The sequence below is a fragment of the Alexandromys fortis genome, unplaced genomic scaffold (genome assembly GCF_014885135.2).
Source record: "Alexandromys fortis isolate MF-2015 unplaced genomic scaffold, M_Fortis_MF-2015_v1.1 scaffold_151, whole genome shotgun sequence".
Taxonomy (NCBI): Eukaryota; Metazoa; Chordata; class Mammalia; order Rodentia; family Cricetidae; genus Alexandromys; species Alexandromys fortis.
The window spans coordinates 781,879-801,785 of record NW_026068043.1 but is presented as its reverse complement, the minus strand read 5'-3'; the positions used below and the strand labels follow the sequence as shown (position 1 = coordinate 801,785).

At 52.1% G+C, this 19,907-nt stretch overlaps 2 protein-coding genes across 6 annotated transcripts in view; one reads left to right on the top strand and one right to left on the bottom strand.

Moving 5' to 3' along the window:
* The window catches only part of LOC126516025 (general transcription factor II-I repeat domain-containing protein 2), a 34,608-nt gene extending 30,810 nt beyond the window's left edge, over positions 1-3,798 (top strand). For 4 of the 5 annotated variants that reach the window (XM_050166156.1, XM_050166155.1, XM_050166154.1 and 1 more), the window contains 2 exons: positions 30-58; positions 1,791-3,798. In XM_050166156.1, the coding sequence (XP_050022113.1) occupies positions 30-58; positions 1,791-3,364 (1,603 nt within the window). In that variant the 3' untranslated portion in view covers positions 3,365-3,798. The remainder of the gene's footprint in view (positions 1-29; positions 59-1,790) is intronic. The other variant, XM_050166157.1, reaches the window with a different exon arrangement.
* A 3,746-nt stretch (positions 3,799-7,544) lies between these two features.
* Positions 7,545-15,411, bottom strand: Ncf1 (neutrophil cytosolic factor 1). The gene is made up of 11 exons (XM_050166162.1): positions 15,251-15,411; positions 12,892-12,972; positions 12,018-12,093; positions 11,743-11,908; positions 11,172-11,227; positions 10,549-10,671; positions 10,171-10,278; positions 9,073-9,190; positions 8,578-8,685; positions 7,918-8,063; positions 7,545-7,771 (listed from the first exon to the last, which is right to left on the bottom strand). Exons 1-11 carry the CDS (start codon positions 15,320-15,322, stop codon positions 7,653-7,655), a joined length of 1,173 nt encoding a protein of 390 aa, XP_050022119.1. The 5' UTR covers positions 15,323-15,411; the 3' UTR covers positions 7,545-7,652.
* Positions 15,412-19,907: the final 4,496 nt, after the last annotated feature.

Here is a 19,907-nt window from a genome sequence, read left to right as displayed (position 1 = left end):
CCCCCCCTCTCTCCTGTGTCTCCCTGCAGACCCCTTCCTGGACTGGAACTTAGTAATGGTGAGTACTCTACGAAGAAGTAAGAACATTGCGGGACGTGGTGCTTTGGGGAGTGTCTTGGCGGGCACTTGGGATAGAGTCCCATGTCTGCAGCCTGGAGCCTTCCAGTGGCGCGCATGGACATTCAAGTGTGCTTGTTAGGTTTGTTTTGTTGTGGGGCTGGAGATGACACCCAGGGTCTCCCACATGCCAGGCAAGCACCCTGCCTTTGATCTCCATCCACAGTCCTGGTTTACATTTCTCTTTGGTTACCTTTTCTTTGGTTGCTGTTTGTTATTGTTTGAGACAGTCTCAGTGTGTAGCTCTGCTGGCCTGGAAACTCCCGGAAGATCCACCAGCCTCTGCTTCCTGCTTCTGGATGCAGGGATTATAGGTGTGCATCACCACACCCAGCTGTTAGGTGTTGGGAGACAGCTCATTCCTGCAGTCCCGGACTAGCCTAGAACTCATTGTGTAGTTCAGGCTGGCTTCAGACTCACAGCAATCCTCCTGCTTCCACCTCCCAAGTGCTAGGTTCACACTCATGACACCATGCCTGGTTTTATGTGGTGTTGGACATCAGAGCCAGGGCTTCAAGCGTAGTTGGCAAGTGCTCTATCACACCCTGGCCCCAACTACGATTTCTTTTCTTTTCTTTTCTTTTCTTTTCTTTTCTTTTCTTTTCTTTTCTTTCCTTTCCTTTCCTTTTCTTTTCATTTTTCTGTTTCTTTCTTTTTTTGGGGGGGGTTGGTTTTTTAAGACAGGGTTTCTTTGTGTAGCCCTGACTGTCCTGGTACTTACTCTGAGAGATCATAGACCAGGCTGACCTCGAACTCACTGAGATCCACCTGCCTCTGCCTCCCAAGTACTAAGATTAAAGGCGTGCTCCACTATGACCACTACACCTGGTTGCTCCATTTACCTTTGTTTATTTTTGTTTTAGTTTTGGTTTTTGTTTTTTTGAGACAAGGTTTCTCTGCGTAGCTTTGGAGCCTGTCCTGGAGCTCTCTATGTAGACCAGGCTGGCCTCAAACTCACAGAAATCGCCTGCCTCCGCCTCCCAAGTGCTGGGATTAGAGACATGCACCACCACTGCCCGGCCTTACCCTGGGTCTTTTGAGATGGACAGCAGGTTAAGTCATATATCACCTCTGCTTGGCCCCTACTTTAATATTTCAAATCTCTCTTGGGAAGTTAGGTAAGGTGGCACACAGCTGTGATCTCAGCACCCAGGAAACTGAGGCAAGAGTTCTGCTAGGAGTTCAGGCCAGCCTGAGCTACAGATTAAGGCAGTCTCAAAAAACCAGAGAAAGAGACCCAGGTATTGTGGCGCAGGCCTTTAGTCCTAGCACTCAGGAGGCAGAGATGGGCAGATCTCTCTGAGTTTGAGGCCAGCCTGGTCTACAGAGTGACTTCCAAGACAGCCAAGGCTTTGTGGAGAGATTCAGAGAGAGGCTGGGCGTGGTGGCAATAATCTCACGTTCAGGAAGTGCCAATAATCTTATGTTCAGGAAGTGCCAATAATCTCACGTTCAGGAAGTGCCAATAATCTCATGTTCAGGAAGTGCCAATAATCTCATGTTCAGGAAGTGGAAGCAAGAGGATCAAAATTCAAAGTCTCCTACCTAGTTCTTGGCTGCCTAGTGAGTTTGAGGCCAGCTGAGGAGGTATCAGGATACCCTCTCTCAAAAATACAAGAAAATGGGGTAAGAGATATAGAGTTGCAAAATCACCCTTCCTTGTCTCTGTAAAGTGGGAAAACGGAAGATAGACCAGGAGGGCCGAGTGTTTCAAGAAAAGTGGGAGCGAGCATATTTCTTCGTGGAGGTGCAGAACATCCCCACGTGTCTGATCTGCAAGCAGAGCGTGTCGGTGTCCAAGGAATACAACCTGCGCCGCCACTACCAGACCAACCACAGCCGGCACTATGACCAGTACTCGGGGCAGGTGCGGGACGAGAAGCTGCAAGAACTGAAAGCCGGGCTGCAGAAGTACCTCGTGGGGGCCTCGGACATCGTGTGCCCCGAGCAAGCGTTCTCCAGCACAAGTCCACCTGCGAACCCCGTGGCACTGCCCGTGGAAGACCTGGCCGGGAACATATGGAAGACAGTCCGACAGAAGATCCGGTCATTTGTGGCGTACTCCATTGCCATCGATGAGATTACAGATATCAACGACACCACCCAGCTGGCCATCTTCATCCGCGGCGTAGATGACAACTTCGACGTGGCCGAGGAGCTTTTGGACACTGTGCCCATGACAGGCGCCAAATCCGGAAATGAGATCCTTCTCTGTGTAGAGAATAGCCTCAAGAAGTTCAGTATCGACTGGTCCAAGCTGGTGAGCGTGGCCTCCACTGGCACCCCAGCCATGGTGGACGCCAACAGTGGGCTGGTGACCAAGCTCAGAGCCAGGGCGGCCTTGTGTTGCAAGGGGGCCGACCTCAAGTCTGTGTGCTGTATTATCCACCCCGAGTGGCTGTGCTCCCAGAAATTACGGATGGGCCACGTCATGGACGTGGTGGTGGACTCAGTGAACTGTATCTGCTCCCGTGGCATGAACCACGGTGACTTCACCACGCTGCTCTATGAGCTGGACAGCCAATATGGTAGCCTGCTGTACCACACATCTCTCAAGTGGCTGGGCCGGGGGCTGGTCCTCAGGAGGTTTTTCGAATCCCTGGAGGAAATAGACTTGTTCATGTCTTCCAGGGGCAAACCCGTGCCCCAGCTCAGCTCCCAGGACTGGATCCTGGACTTGGCCTTCCTAGTGGACATGACGACACACCTCAACACGTTGGACGCCTCCCTCCAAGGCCATTCACAGATGGTGACACAAATGTACGACTTCATCCGGGCCTTCCTAACAAAACTGTGCCTCTGGGAGACACACCTGGCCAGCAACAACCTAGCCCACTTCCCCACGCTGAAGTCAGTTTCCCAGAGCGAGAGCGACGGGCTTAACTACATACCCAAGATCGCGGAACTCAAAACCGAGTTCCAGAGGCGGCTGGCGGATTTCAAGGCCTGGGAGAAGGAGCTCACACTGCTGAGCTCCCCCTTCTCCATCCAGATCGACAGCGTGCCTGAGGAGCTCCAGATGGAGGTGATCGACCTGCAGTGCAACACAGCGCTCAGGACCAAGTACGACAAGGTGGGCGTCCCGGACTTCTACAAGCACCTCTGGAGCAGCTACCCCAGATACAGGCTTCACTGTGCCAAGATGCTGTCCATGTTCAGCAGCACCCATATCTGTGAGCAGCTCTTCTCCATCATGAAGCTGAGCAAGAAGGAGGCGCAGTGGGGCTCGGCACAGGTAGCAACCTGAGGGAGGAGAGGGCCGGAGTCTGACATCCCAGTACTGGGAAGGTCGAAGCAGGAGGATCTGAGTTTGACTTTGCCATCATCGGCCTAGGCTACGTGTATCAGTATCAAGACCCCAGAGAAAGTGCTGGAAGAGATAAGGAAGGAGTGGAAATATAGCCGTTGTTCCCCTGTCCCCACATTGTGTGGAGACCTAGACTGTCCCAGGCCTAAGAGGTTGTGAGATGAGAGCAACCGACTGTTAAAACCTCCCGGTTCAATGGGATGAAAGTCCCTCTTTGAATTGGAACCCTAGTTTGCATATCACACCTGTTCAGATGGCATTTGAGGGGGTTCAGTGTAACTGAGGTGTTTCCGGTGGTTGGTGCCTCTTGTTCCTGACCACCCCTGTGTTGTTCTTTTACATAATACAGTTTGTAATAAACCCACTGAAAGATGTGTGTGTGTGGAGGGGTGTTCGCACATACGGGTGTCTCGCCATTTTACCAGCTTATGGCCTGTGGTCTAGTAAGCTCCTGAGTTTAAGGACAATTGTCTGGAGACACTGTCCCATATTCTAGAATTCCTGTGCCTGGAGAAGATCGGAGTAACGAACACAGGACTTAACAGACAGGTAAGTTGAGGCTTCAAGGCCGTCATCATCACCTTCATCTTCCTTTCCCCTCCTCTTCCTCCATCTTCTCTCCTCCTCCATCCTTCCTTTCTCTGTCCTTCTCCCTCCTCCTCTTTTAAGACAGAACTTCATGATGCAGACCAGGCTGACCTAGAGACCAGACCCTCCTGCCTCAGCCTCCAAAGAGCTGTGATTACAGGAACACTCCATGGTGTCTGCTCCAGAATCCTTCTCTACCGTGGACTGTGATGTGGGCCCCTGTGGGAGAGGATGGACTATGGGCGGGAACACAGTTCTCCAGTAACTATGGCAATGGCATGACTAGGAGTTGTGTGGCAGGTAAATGGGGAGGGAACTGGCTTGGGCACTCTTGTTTTTTAACATGTATTTGTTTTGTATGTGCTTATATGGGTAGGCTGTGCGTTTGTGTCACAGCGCACACGTGGGGGTCAGAGGACAACTTGTGAAAGTCAGTTCTCCTACTACATGAGTCCCAGGGGTTGAACTCAGACCATTGGGCTTGGCAGCAAGCGCCTTTACCCACTGAGCCATCCCTCCATTCCCACGGGGAGCTGGTTCTTGATTTGCTGCTGTTTCTTCAGATCAGGCATTGATGTCCATCAGTCAAAGGATAAGGAGAAGTGGCCCAGATAAATCCATCCCAGAAGGACACACCCACCTAACTAGAGTAAATCCAGTTCATACAGTACTCATACAATGTGGTCCAGCTAGCTAGGCATGGTAGCACACACCTGTAATCTCACACTTGGGAGGAAAGGGCAGGTGGGTTTCTGAGTTCTGATCTACTGAGTGAGTTCCAGGCCATCCAGGGCCACACAGAGAAACCCTGTCTTGACAAAAGAGAAACTGTTCAAAAAATTGTGTGTTCATAGGCCCACGCTAGTGAGGTCCCGAATAGCCTCTGCCCCGGTCCTGATGGATTCACCCTAAGGAAACTGCCAACATCCCCTGGGCTGTGGACTCCTTGTCCCCATACTGTATGCACACTCAGGAAGACAGACCGCCAGCAGGCGGTGATGTCTAACTGGCTGGCAGCTCTCTCTAGGACTTCCCTGCACACACAGGCCTTTGGCTGGAGACACTAAGGCTGGTACGAGGCAGCATCAGCAAGATCAGAAATACAGAAAACCAAATGGAGGGGGATGCGCACTGCTGGAATTCCAGCTCTCAGGGTGGGGACAGGGTGATCAGGGTCTCAAGGTAATCTTCTACCACCTAGGGGATTTGAGGCCACCTGACCTGCATGAGATCCTGAATCAGCACACATGAATGCATGTGTGCAAGTGTGTGTGCTGTGTATTCATGCACACACACACACACACACACACACACACACACACACACGAGTGCATACCTGTCCAAAGAGGAGTCATTTAGTCAGGACTTTAGCTTAGGGGGAAAAAAACAACAAAAGTGGAATCCCAGCAGTCAGAAGCCTGAGGCAGGAGGATCAAGGACAGATTGGGATACATAGTAAGACCTGTTTTTCAAGAAGAAAAGTGAAGAAAGTATTTCATATTGTATTTTTTTTTGCTTTGTGTTTTTAAGCAGTATTATGTGTGCCTGAGTGTGTGTATGTTCAGCACATGGGTGCAATAGCCCTTAGAAGTCAGAAGAGGCATCAGATATCTCTGTCTCTCTCTTCTTCCCTCCCCACCGAGGCAAGCTCCCTTGGCCCCTTTATCCCCTCCCTTCTTCTGAAGAGGCTGCTCTCTGCCTATCTTCCCCTTCTTCCCTCTCCTCCCCCCACCCTGTAATATCTCCCTTCCTCCCCTCAACCCCCTCCCCCATATCCTCTTCCTAAATGAAACTTCATACTCCCCAAGCTCCCTCTGCATGATGCATGATGTATTCTGTTTCCTGCCCATGGACCCCCACCAGCTCAGGGACCTGCCAGGGTCTCAACTCAGGCCAAAATCTTACAGGTAGTGTTTCTATCGCTATGACAAAACACCATGACCAAAAGCAAGTTGGGAAGGAAAGGGTTGATTTGGCTCCAAATCATTATTTAGTACCAAAAGAAATCCAGGCAGCAACCTGAAGGCAGGAACTGATGCAGAGGTCATGGAAAGATGCTGCTTACTGGCTTGTTCCTCTTGGCTTCCTTAGCCAGCTTTTTATAGAACCAGGACCATCACCAACCCAGGGATGGCACCACCATGGATTTGGCCCTCCCACATCAATCACCAATTAAGAAAATGCCTTACAGCTTTTTTTGTTGTTGTTGTTTTCTTGTGTTTTTCTTTTTTTTGGGGGGGATGAGTGGTGGTCTTTTTCTGGACAGGGTTTCTCTGTAGTTTTGAAGCCTGTCCTGGAACTAGCTCTTGTAGACCAAGCTAGCCTTGAATGTACAGAAATTCACCTGCCTCTGCCTCCCAAATGCTGGGATTAAAGGTGTGTGCCACCACCACCTGGTGGTTTTTGTTTTTTCAAGACAGGGTTTCTCTCTGTAGCCTGTCCTGGAACTCGATCTGTAGACCAGGCTGGCCTTGAACTCACGGAAATCCACCTGCCTCTGCCTCCTGGGATTAAAAGTGTGTACTACTATACCCAGCTTTACAGCTTGGTTTTATGGAGGCATTTTCTCTTTTATAAATTATTTTTCAATAATTGATGTTTTGCCTGCATATGTTTGTGTGAGGGTTATTGGATCCCCTGGAACTGAGTTACAGTGTGAGCTGTCATGTGGATGCTGGGAATTGAACCCGGGTCCTGTGGAAAAACAGTCAGTGCTCTTAACTGCTGAGCCTTCTCTCCAGCCCCATGGAGGCATTTTTTCCATGGAGGTCCCTTCTTTCAGCTTGGTTAAGTTAAGCTGATGGAAGACTAACCAGCACGGTTTCTTTGCATTTGGAGAAGGAACCACCTGTCACAAGGTCTTAGGGACATGAAAGCAATGACCGTGGTGGGTACTGTCCACGAATGAACTGCTGCTTTCCGTCATAACCCCCAGGACCCTCTATGCTAAGATTACACCTTAGGGTGCAGTGGTTTGAGACAGGGTCTCGCATGATCTCAGATTCACTACGCGGTCCAGACCGACTTTGAACCTGGCAGCGTTTTCCCTGCCTCTTGGTTCTGAAATTACAGACATGAGCCTCTGCCTTGACCTCCCAGATGCTGGACCACAGACACAGCCGATTATAGGATGCAGGGGATGGGAGTCAGCTGGAAGCCGTCCACAGACCCTAGGGCAGTGCTTCTCAACCTTCCTAATGCTGCGACCCTTAATCGTTCCTCATATTGTGGGCACCCCCAACCATAAAATTATCATTGCTACGTCATAACTGTAACTTTGCTACTGTTGTGAATTGTAATGTACATATCTGTGTTTTCCCATTGCCCTAGGCGACTCCTGTGGGTTGAGAACTGCTGTCTCAGGGCCTCACTAAAGCACTTGGCCTGCTGCAAACTTGTTCTCCGCCAAAACTAAAGCAGCAAGCAACCAGACCTTTCTCTGATCCTGCAAACTGCCCCAGCGGCTCTCACTGCCCCCTAGCAAATACCCCTGGAGCGAAGCCCAGTCCCATCCTTGACTACAGAGTCTCAGTTCACTCCAAACAACATTTATTAAGGCAAGGGAGGAACCTCTGACCACAGCTATATACAAGTATATACAGGGATAGGAATGGGACGCCTTCTAGAGGTGGCAGCGCCCTCACAGGGCAGACGCCAGCTTCCGCTTGGTGCTCTCTGTGCAGCGGTGCAGGATGAGGTCCGCGCTGGGTCTCGGGGGCACTGCGGGCTGCGCCTTGCTGTGCTGAGCCGACGAATTGTCTACCGGGATGTCAGGACCATCAGAGGCTCTGCCTCCCAGCCTTAAACTGGCAGTAACGCGCCACCCACCCCACCCCGTTAGGTCTAGTCGGCCTAGGGTTAGGGGGATGGGATGGGCCCTGGCCCCGCCCCCTTCCGGCACTCACTCTTTGTGCCCTGCGCACTCTGCGGCCCAGGTTGTGCTGGACGACGATGCTGCTGCAGGAATCGGACACTGTTCCGGCGGTAGGCGTCCTGGCTGAGGCGCTTCTGAGAACGCTGGTGGATGCTCTGTGCATTTCGGATGGTCGACCTGGCAAGCAGGATAGAGGTGTCAGTGACCCAGAATCCCTGTCCCCGGCACGCGGGGTCCCTGGGAACCCAAGCCTGGCCTGAGAAAGGGTAAGGAGAGACGTGGCACCCTGAAATCCTAAATCTGACCCCAGCAAGTGGGTGCAGAGGGACTGTGGCACCCCCTCAGGTCCTAAGCCTATATTTAGCAAATGGAGTGCAGGCAGGAGAACCCGCAAGAGCTGTAGGTATCCCAGATCTTTTCCTGTCCCAGAGCCCAGGCCTGTTGCCCACACCTGCTCTGGCCATCAACATATCCTTACTTTGGGACTTCCCAGGCCTCACTGACCATCTCAAAGGCCTCTAAGCATCAACGGGCTCCTCACTACCTTGTTCCTACCTTCCTCTCCATCCGTGCCTGCCACATCCAGCACCGGTGAAGGCACAGTACTAAACCTTCCAGGACCCTGTGGCCCTCCCTCAGGTCTCCCTCAGGCATGCCCAGAGTGGCAGTGGGGGAGGGGCGGCTCTCTCACCTGCGTGGAGGTGCCCCACGGCCTCTGATCTGCCTCTGGGCCTGGGTAATCTCCTCCCCAGCCTTCTGCAGATACATGGATGGGAAGTAGCCGGTGACGTCTCCTTTCCTGCAAGATGGGCCACACTGGAGGCTCAGGCAATCAAAGGGTTGTGCTCACAGAGCTGGAGGGCTTCAGAGTGCCTCAGCCATGGGGACCAATGCAGGCTAAGATACTTCAAACATTCACACCCAAAAGGGCCAGCCTGTTTCCTTATCTGTAGTGACAGAAGTCCCGCCCCCCCCTCCAGCCCCAACCCGCCCTTCTGAGTCTGGGCAGGAAGTCAGATGTGGATCCTGACATTGTGTGTTGTGACACCTTTAAGAGACTCTGTCATTTTTCCTTCTTGATTTGGCTTTTGTTTGTTTGATTTCCTTTGTCAAGTTAGCTCAGAGCCCAAGTGAGGTCCCCGGACCCAGTCAGGTAGATGTGTGCAGGGGGAGGGGGATCTCCTACCTGATCACCCACCAGCCATCCAGAAGCTTATGAATGACCTCAATGGCTTCACCCTCCAACAGGGACACCTCATCCTCTTCCACAGCGGTGTAGGCTTTGATGGTTACATATGGTTCACCTGGTCCAGTGAGGCGAGAGTTTACTCAGCTCCCAGCGCTCTGCTCCCTCCTCCCCAGGTGCTAGGCTTCTTCCAACTGTCCAGCCACCACCACAGAACACAAAGTCCCTCCTTTGTCCCCTCAGATCTTTTCCTAGGTCTCCCTCTCTAGGTTTTTGTTTGTTTGTTTGTCTGTCTGTTTCGAGACAAGGTTTCTCTGTGTAACAGTCCCAGCTATCCTGGAATTAGTTCTGTGGACCAGGCTGGCCTCAAACTCAGAGATCCACCTGCCTCTGCCTCCCGAGAGCTGGGATTAAAGGGTTCACCACTTCCACCTGGCTCCTCCCTAGGTTTTTAAAGATTGAACAGTGTAAGGAAGGGACCAAAGGTTTGCAACAGGCAGCAAAAGAGCTTGACTGATAACCACCCCTAGCCCCTCACTGGGGGATTCTAGGCAGGGGCTCTACCACTGAGCCACACCCCAGCCCCTCACTGGGGGATTCTACAATATTTTTGTAGCAGGGCATCCCTATGTTGCTGACTGGGCCATGCTCTGCAGCCTGCCTGTGCAGCCTTAGACTTGAGCATCTCCCGCATGAACCTCCTGAGTAGCTGAGGTGACAGGTGTGCCTCACCACACCCAGGTGGAATTTCACAATCTTTAAACATGACCAAACAATTCTGCTTTCAAACGCAGTAGAGGCCATTTAAGCCCTGGAGTTGCCAGCTTCTCCCTTGGGCAATAATGACATTCCCCCAGGAAGCGTGCCTTCCCAGCCTGAGTTGAGCTTTCTGTTCCCCATCCCTTGTACCGTGTACCAGCCTCCACTTTGCTCACACGGTCCCAGATATCTGCTCCTCCCTGGCCCTCTCTGCCTCCTATTTTTCTGACCAACAACATTACCAAGCTAAAAACAGAGAAATGCTGGCTTCTTCACGTCCCCGTACCCCTTCCTCTCCTTCATCTCACACCCTATATTGCCTCAGAGGGCAGGGAGCACCTGCGTAGTTGGGATCCGGGTCCTCAGCCTCATCGGGACTGTCGAGGGGCTCCAAGTAGGATGCGGGGACCCAGCCTCTCTTTGTCTTCATCTGGCAAAACCACCAGCCTATGTCAAGAGCACAGAGAGACGAGTGAGGGATGGTGCCCAGCAGCCTTCTTCAGCCATGAGGGTGGTGGGAACACAGAAGGGAATACTGAATGCACATATTCAGCAACATCCCCAAACTCGGGGAGCCCTTCGCCATGCGCAGGTGGGATGGCACTCCTAAATACAACCCAGGCATGGGATTGGTCTGAGCTGGAGGCCAAAAGCTGCTAGGGCCTCTGCATGGAACTCAAGCGTGCATCACCCCAGATGGCAGGTAGGGGTGCTGACCGCTCTCTCCTTTCTCCACGACATCCACCACATCTCCGGTGGCCACAGTCATCTCCGTGCGGGAACTCTTCTCATAATCAGCAATGGCTCGGTAGGTTTGAAGGATGATGGGGCCTGTGATGTCTGCACAGGGGAGAGGACCGGGTGAGCAGACACAGCAGGAGGACAGTCCCGTGGTGGAGCACTGTTTTAACTAGGCAAAGATGTGCTACATTTGTTCCTGCTGCAGAATAGTACTTAACTGTGTAAAGGTGTGTTACATTGTTTATGCTGCATTTGTTTAACAATGGATATTTTGTTCTGGCCTCGAACTCACAGAGATCCCCCTGCCTCTGCCTCCCAAGTGCTGGGACTAAAGGTGTGTGCCACTATGCTCAGCCCTTTTTGTTTTATAAGCTACAGTCTCACGTCCCCAGGTGGCTTCTAGTTCACCCTGTAGCCAAAGATGACCTTGAACTCCTGCTTTGGGCAGTGGTGGGGAAGAGACTCCCCAACCTGCAAGGTGACCACCAAAGCTCCCCCTATTGAGTGTTGTTCTGTCCCCCCCCACCCACACTCGAGGTCCTTGATGACATCCATAGCTCCTAGGTGCCCCCACCCCTGGCACATGCAGCCCCTCTCACCAGCTACATTATTCTTGGCATCTTTGGCAATCAGGTATGTCTCTGGCTTCTTCACCCTGGAGAGAGAACAGGCAATACACAGCCGACACTCAGCTTCCCAGCAGAAGGGGGAGGCTTTAGGTTAGACCAACAGGAGGACTTCCCCAAAGCAAAAGGAACTAGGAGAAAGATGGTCAGCACAGAGAGAAGCTATCCACTGGCCCAGGCCTGGGAGGTGGGGGTGGAGCACAGACTGTCTATGGAATGAGGGGTTGTCTATACAGCCGGACTTTGAAACGGCAGAGGAAGCATACTGCAGACCCTAGGGAGATGGCAAAGGCCTTCTCCACCAGCTAGATGGAGCTGTTTTGGCCTGGGAGGGGCTCCCATCAGCTCTCTGGTGGGGTAGGGGGCTTCTCCTGCCTCCAGCATGCCCCATGGCGACGTGAGCTTGTGTAGATACAGCGTTGGCCACGTCCCAGGTGTTGAGCATTGTGTGCCTGTGGGTCAGTCCCTCATCCTGTCTGAACTTAGGTCTCCCCACCCTCTGTGTATCCTCTCCTGTGCCCTCACCAGGGAGGTAGCGACTCACTGGCTGTCCAAGGGCAGCTTCAGGTCATCAGGCCGAACTTTGAAGAAGTCCAACAGGTGTGGGCAGCGGGAGATCTTGATGGGCAGTCCCATGAGGGCATTGAAGTACTCGGTGAGGGTGCCCTGGCGGCTCTCAGCGGCACGCTGCCCATCAAACCATCTGGGTGCTGGGTGGGGCCACCACAGACCCATGAGTGTGTACACAAGGTCAAGTCCAAATGGACGTGGGGAGGGGCCCTGGGGCAAGGGAACGTGCTGAGGCTCAGTCCTGCTCACCCGGGAGGTGTGGGATGACTCTGTTCTCCGAGTGGATCTCGCCCGCCTCAATGGGGAACATCTCCTTTAGCGTTTTCTACATAGAGGAAGAAGGGCTGGGGCACCGTGGCAGAGTGTTTACCTAGCTTGCGTGAAGTCTTGGGTCCCACCCTGAGCATTGCATAAGCTCGGTGTGGGGGTGCAGTCCTGTTACCCCAGCACTCAGGAAGTGAGGCAGGAGGATAAGAAGTTCAAAGTCATCCTGGGTTGTGTAGTGAGTTTAAGGTTAGGCTAAGATATGTGAGAAAAAGCGGGGAGGGGAGGTGTTCCAAAAGATCCAAGTTGGAGCCATTCATAACACCCCTGGGAGGGCAAGCCATCGGCTCCACACAGGCCGGCTTCTGCCTAACACACACCTTCCCCCATTTCTGTTTACATTGTCCACAGTGCTGCCTGTGGACACTCCAGGCCAATCTTGTCCCAGTGCCTTTGCATATAAAATATTGTCTGTCTGTCCCCCCTCTGTCTCTGCATGTCTGTCTGTCTGTCCCTGTCTCATCTATCTGCCTATCTATCTATCTATCTATCTATCTATCTATCTATCTTTATTTTTTCCAAGACAAGTAACCCTGGCTGTCCTGAAACTCACATTATAGACCAGGCTGGTCTTGAACTCACAGAGATTCTCCTGCCTCTGCCTCCTGAGTGCCAGGATTAGAAGCATGTGCCACCACTTCCCAGCCATTTATTTAATTTGAGACAGGGTCTCGCTATGTAGCCCTGGCTGGCTCTGGAAGTCACTCTGTAGACCAGGCTGGCCTCTTTATACACACAATGAGCTGAAGGCCCACAAAGGCAGAGCGGTAGCCGAGGCTAGCACGTCCGCAGCACTCACATGGAACTCATAGATCTCCGTGAACTTCCTGTAGACCACCTTCTCCGACAGGTCCTGCCACTTCACCAGGAACATGTACACCTGGGGGGCGTCAGAGCACAGAGGGGCACTCAGCATCCGCAGGTACCATCTGTGCCTCGGGGCTGCCTTTTAGCCTTGGATGGGAGCCTAAGGAGTTGTGATGAGGCAGTTTGAGGGGTAGCCTGGGTTCTAGAATGGGCATGAATTTGGGGGACCTTTGGGGTAGCTAAGTGCAGCTTTGAAAAGCAGACCAATGTGGTCAGCCTCTGGTGTGTTTGAAAATTCATGTTATTTATTCAGTGTGTGTGTGCGCGCGCACATGTGCGTGCATGCACATGTGTACACGTGTGAGTAATGTGTACCATAAACTGCAAAGAACAACTCGTGGGACTCAGTTTTCTTCTTCCACCCCCAGGTTCTGAGGAGTGAGCTCAGATCGTCGGACATAGTGGCAAGTCCCATTCCTTGCTGAGTCATCTCATCGACTTTCTGTTTCTCTTTTTAAAAATGTATATGGTGATTGACCTGCATGTACGTCCATGGAGACAGGCTGGGCTACGCAATATGCCGTCTCAAGCCAGACAAGGACATTGAATCCCCTGGAACGGGAGTTACATCTGGCTGAGTCATCACGTAGGTGCAGAGAATTGAGCCCTGATCCTCCGGAAGAACAGCCAGTGTTTGCTCGCTTTCTCTCTCTTTTCTCCTGTTCAGGGGACTGAGCCAAGGGCCTTATGTACACTATTCAAGTGCCCTAGCCATAGTCCCCAGCTGGGCTTCCTATGTGGCTCCTCTCAAAGGACAGGTGCGAGAAAACTTGTCCCCACTGTACTAAAAGAGGAGGGACCTTTAAGAACAAAGCGGGGCCTAGGGATAGAGAGATGGCTCATCACAAAGATGGACCATGGGAGACAGCATTGGCAACAACCCCAGGGTACCCAGCACCCACACTGGGGCTCACAACCACCTATAACTCCCGGTCCAGTGGGTCTGGCGCCCCTTCTGGCCTTTGAGGGCACTGCACATACTTGATTCCACATACATGCAGGCGAAATAGACAAAATAAAAATAAACGTTTACTTATTTATTTATGGGGCTTAGTGGAAAGCGTTCAAGTATTTGGGGGCTACATAAGGACAGAGACAGGCTGGGCTACGCAATATGCCGTCTCAAGCAAATAATTGATAATACTAGCTTTGAAAAGAAACGAATTGATTTCTGTAACAGGGAAGGGGGGGTCTTAAAAACAGTATGATACTTGAAAGAAACCAAAGATAAGACACATGGGGTAATGTGACAGCTACCACGAGAGAGACAGAGACAGATGTCTCCAATCCCAGCATTTGGAAGGTGAAGTGGGAAGCTGGCCCTGAGTTCTGGCTATCCTAAGCTACGTTGTGAGACTCTAAAAATGTTTCTGAGGGTTGGGGAGGAATGTAAGACATGAAGGAAACACCTAGAATGACCCCAATGCTCTCTTTTGGTGTGGCTTTGGTTTACAAAGTCCCTCGCTTATTCTGGAATGACTCAGAATATTTATATTTAGAGAGGGCGGGCAGAAGGTAGAGAACTTAGCACCGTGTGCTCTAAGTGTCCCACACGAGCACCGCACAGGTGCCAGGTGCCCCTCCTCTCTCACCCAGTGATGGAGTCTAGATCCACAGTGAGACACTTCTCCAACTCAGCTCCCCCAGGACAAAGGGGACACTTTCCTCCCTTGCAGTGAGGTGATGTCACCTCCTGAGGAGCTAAACGCTAGTGTGTCCCACACAGAAGGAGAGAGACAAACCGCTTCAGCCTGCAGGCCTCTCCTCGCCGGGCCTCTCCCTGTGCTGACCAGGCAGGAGGTTTCCTGGGAGGAGCGAACCTTGGTGCTAAGCACCGGACACACACACACACACACACACACACACACACACACACACACACGGTGGTGGCACATGAGCAGGGATGGGGCTCAGGATGGGAATGAGAGGGAAGCAGTTGAGAAGGGTACACAGGGTGTCTGCCAGGGATGGCGGAGCCCTCTGTGAGCACCCAAGAGAAGCCTGAGGTCCAGAGACAAGAATCCCACGCCCATTTTTAAAAAAGCTAATAATAATAATAATAAAAATCCCATGCCCAAGAGGTCTCCTTCCCCTCATATCCTTCCCTGGTCTTCCTCTGTCTCATATTCTTCCCTGCCCCCCCCCATATTCTTCCCTGGTTCCCCCACCCCATACCCTTCCCCGGTCCCCCCCCCCCAATATCCTTCCCCAGTCCAGGTGGCCTTTGGGTAGCACCAGGAAGACAGCCTTGTCTCCACTGTGTGCTTCCGCAAGGCGCTCGGGCTACTCACATAGTGTTGGCTGGGAGCGAAGCGCTTCTCAAAGCCCAGGAGGGCGATGTGACGAATGAAAGCGTCCCCCATGGCTGGGCAGTGAGTGGCAGGGCCACTTCTCCCTATAGCCTGGGCTGAGCCTTAAATACTTTAAAAAGAGGAAGTGGTGTCCGATGCTTGTGGGGTGGGGGCGGGGAGTGCCCAGGACACTCTTGCTCAGTCAGTTCTTTCACTTTCTGGGGATTGTTTTGAGCTCCAACAGAGTAGCTAGGGCAGTCGTGGGCGCTGAAGTGCAGAAAACCTGTTGTCAGGCCTGTCCTGCAGCTCCAGGTGCATGGACGCCTCTGCAGTTGTGAGCCACCCTAGCTGCCCCCAGCCTGGGTCCTTCTCATCTGCTCTGCTCCCTTTTCCTGTCTTCTGAGCGTGTATCTCTCCACCTCAAACCTACCGAGTCTGGGATGTTTCCCCTTCCGAGAGGACTTTGAATGACCTCACACAAAACAGCAATCTGGCCAGGCACCTTGAAACATTGTGACCACAGAACACGGGAAATGGAGGTAGGAGAATAGGGAGTTATAGGCCGGTTTCAGCTGGGCTACATGAGATTATCTTTATAAGTACAGCAGCCAGCCGGGCGCCTTTAATCCCAGCACTCGGGAGGCAGAGGCAGGCGGATCTCTGGATCTCTGTGAGTTCGAAACCAGCCTGGTCTACAGAGCTAGTTCCAGGACAGGCTCCAAAGCCACAGAGAAACCCTGTCTCGAAAACAAACAAAAAAAGTACAGCAGCCGGCTGGAGAGATGGCTCAGAGGTTAAGAGCACTGACTGCTCTTCCAAAGGTCCTGAGTTCAATTCCCAGCAACCACATGGTGGCTCACAGCCATCTGTAATGAGATCTGGTGCCCTCTTCTGGCCTACAGGCATACAGACAGAGAGAACACTGTCTATATAATAAATAAATCTTTAAAAAAAAAATAAAAGTACAGCAGCACTTGGGAGCATGGTTCAGCTGGCAAAGTCCTTGGCATACAAGCCTGAGGACCTAAGTCCTCCCTCCCCCACAAATATGTTTTGTTTTGGTTTTTCGAGACAAAGTTTCTCTGTATAGTCTTGGAATTTGCTCTAAAGACCAGGGATCCTCCTGCCTCTGGCTGGTACATCACCACTACCCAGAGGGGATCTGAGCTCTATCCCCTGGGCTTACAAATTATAGAGAAGCCTGGTATGGTAGTGCATGCCTTCAAAGTTTTGTTTTTATTAGTTTTAATTGTGTATATGTGTATGTATGCACACGTGTGTGTGTTACGTGAGGACAGGTTTCTGTGGCGGTCAGAGGCATTGGATCCTCTGGAGATGGAGTTACAGCTGGTTGTGAGGCCCTGGACATGGGTTCTCAGATCCTCTGCAAGAGAAGTAAATACTCTTAGCCACGGAGCCCCCCACCCATCCTGGTGTGGGCTTTGAATCCCAGCACTGGGAAGGCAGAGTCAGGAAGGAACTCTGGGACTCACTGGCCAGTCATTCTAGTCTTCCAGGTGAGTTTTAAGTCTCTAAGAGACCCTGTCTCGATAACAAAGGTGACTCCTAAGGGATGATGTTTGCACACACACACACACACACACACACACGAAGACACCCACACAAACACCCACATGAGCAAAACGCCACCACCTGACCACATAACTGTCCCTCAGGATGTGACTCCTAGGCAGCTGTTTGGAAGGGGACTCGAGATGAAGAGGGATGGGAGCCAGGCCTGGTAGCAAGTGTCTTTAATCCCAGCCCTGGAGGAGGAGACACCAGAGAGGAGAGAGATAAAGCAGCTGTCAGCAGACCCCTGCTTCAGAACCTCGCCCTGAGCTGACTAGACAAAGAGGCTTCCTGGGAGGAGGAAGCCTGGATCCTGGACACTGGCCCTAAGGTGGTGGCTCTCCTTAGGGAGAGACTCTGTGTGTAGACAAAGAGGGAAACAGCTGGGCAGAGTGCACAGGGTTGTCTCCCCAGTGGGGCAGGGGCAGGATCTACGGTTTCCAGGCCAGCTAGAGAGACATAGTGAGACCCTGCTTTCAGAGCGGCAGGGGTTGGCCTCTCCTACTCCATATGGGTGGTCCAGAGGCTGCAGGGTCACCAGGGTCACAGGTGGCCTTCTATCTGCAGCCCAGCTGGCAGTGCCGGGCCTCCTTGCCATGGCTCTGGTTGGATCTCAGAGAAGGTGGGTGGGGCCAGGTTGTAATGCAGTCTGGGGACTCCTGGATCACAGGGACACTGCCTCTGAGCCTATCTGGAGGATTCTGAGGCAAAAGGCTCTACCGCAGAGTTACATCATCAGCCCTTCTTGTCATTTGGAGACTAAGCTACCCAGGCTAGCCTCGAACTCTCAACTTTGCTGTCTCAGGCTCCAGATGAGTGAGGGACCCGAGTTGGTGTGCCCAGCGTGGATGGTGAGTCTTAGTACAGGAAGGCGCTGAGGATCAGTGGTAGATTTCAAGTGGCTCGTAAACTGGCCGCTTCTCCTCACATGATCTTCCCTTTGGCCACTGAAATCTGGGCCCTGCTGATCTCTGTCTCAAACTGCAAGGCCTGGAAAGTCCAGCAAAAACACCAGACCTGCTGTGCACCTGGGCCTGGCAGGCAGCGGGCGGTGGAAAGTTCCAAGGGGGACTCGTGGTGGCGAGCTAACCATCACGTCCCTGTCCCTAGCACTTCCTTCTTGTCTTGTGGGGGATTGCACAACTGCAGACAGTGGGCCTGTCCAGTGGCCCGAGGCTACACACAGCCACCCTTCCATTGCCTTCTTGAGACCTCCCCTTCTGAGAGGGTTCCTTGCATGAGAAACAGAGGCCGTGTGTATTATTGTATTGTGTATTATTGTTTTTAGAATGTTTGCGCTTGTAATAACCTCCGTAAGCATGGCCAATTGTTCTTTATTCTTTGTGGTAACAAGGGATTTATTTTAATATATGTGAACTACTTATTTTACCTTTTGGTCTTTAGAGATGGTACCATGTAGCCCAGGCTGGCCTCCAACTTGAACTCCAGATCCGTCTGCCTCGTCCTTCCTCCTGAGTACTGGGATTAAGTGCCACCCTCTCAGGATTTTGTTTTTAAAACTACGTTATTTATTTGGCAGGGGTGATGGGGGGTGGTGGTGCCATGTGCACCAGGACACATGTGTGGTGGTCAGAGGACAAGTTACAGGAGCTGGTTCTCTCCTTCCGACGTGGGACCTAGAGATTACCGCTTTTACCCACTGAGCCATCTCCCGTCCTCCCCCTTTTTTAATTGAGGATGGGGAGTGTAGTTCAACTGAAAAGCCTACATGTGCCTAACAAGTACCAGGTCCCAGGTTCCAAACCCCCTCCTGACATGGCTCAGTGGTTCAGTGTATGTGTTGTACCCGATATCTACACAGGGATAGACACGTTTTTCTGACTTTCACAGGTAGAGAGAGAGAGAGAGAGAGAGAGAGAGAGAGAGAGAGAGAGAGAAGGAGGGAGAGAGGGAGGGAGGGAGGGTGGTGATGGAGGGAGGTAGGGAGGTAGAGATAGTGACAGAGACAGTGTTAAAATAAAACAAAAAAATAATCCTAAAAACAACAACAAACAAAAAACAAAACAAAACTTCCCGCCTCCCCCCAAAACACAGAGAATAAGCAAAGGAAGTCATGGAGAAAAGCCGCTGTAGCGGGGAGGATTCTTAACCTTGTCCTGAGACAGGAAAGCGCACACTGCACTCATTTGTATCATAAAGCCACGACTACGCTAAAGATTTTAGCGTGCGAATATTGGATTTCAGGCATGTTTGTACACTGTGCGCATGCCTGCCGCGTCAGATCTCCTGAGACTAGAGTTGTAAAAAGTTCTGAGCGGCCATGTGGGTTCCCAGAACCAAACCCAGGTCCTCCAGGAAAGCAGCCAATGCTCTCAACCGGAGCCATCTCCATTCTAAAGCGGTAACTGCTCCTGACAGTCACTGAGCCACCACGGTGGCCTTAGACCGGCCATCCTCCCACTGTGAGTTGTACTGGCTGCTTTTCTCAGCGCTGTGATAGGACCACTGAAGGCAGGGTTGTTTTGTTTTGTCTTGAGTACAGTCCATCTTGGTGGGGGAGGTGTGAGGACAGGAGCTTGAGGCAGGTGTTCACGTGGCATCCTCAGGAAGCAGAGAGAGATGCATGTTGGTACTGTCTGCTCACCTTCTCCTTTTTATCCTTTCTGAGCCCCCGGCCCATAGGATGATGGTGTTGTACACATTCAGGCTGGGTCGGTTTTTTGAAACAGTCGGTGGTACACCCCCACAGCGACTGTAAATCCTGTCGAGTTGGCAGTGAGGATCAGCTTCAGAGGGTCTATGGCCCTCCTCTATTTTCTCTAGAGATGGTTTCATGGAGCCCCAGCTGGCCTCCCACGCTACTGAGCTAAGGCTATCCTTGGACTCCAGATCCTCCTGCCTCCACCTCTTGAGCACTGGAAGTGCAGACATCACGCCCAGTTTAGATGGGCTGGAGATCGAAACCCAGGGCTTCATGGGTGACAGACATACTCTAACAAAGCCACAGCCTCAGATTTGAGACAAGGTTTCTGAAGCCCACGCTAGCCTCCCAAGGGTTGATATTACAAGTGTGGCACTTGGATGTGTTTTATACTTAGGATCACATCTCATGACAAGTCTTCTG

Bases quoted from the DNA above. Each gene is read 5' to 3' on its own strand.
- Ncf1 (XM_050166162.1), bottom strand. From the start codon at position 15,322: ATGGGGGACGCTTTCATTCGTCACATCGCCCTCCTGGGCTTTGAGAAG. The intron at 11,909-12,017 runs GTGAGCAGGACT...GGCCCCACCCAG, and splicing joins AGTCATCCCACACCTCCCGG to CACCCAGATGGTTTGATGGG. The intron at 8,686-9,072 runs GTAGGAGATCCC...CCCATCTTGCAG, and splicing joins GATGGCTGGTGGGTGATCAG to GAAAGGAGACGTCACCGGCT.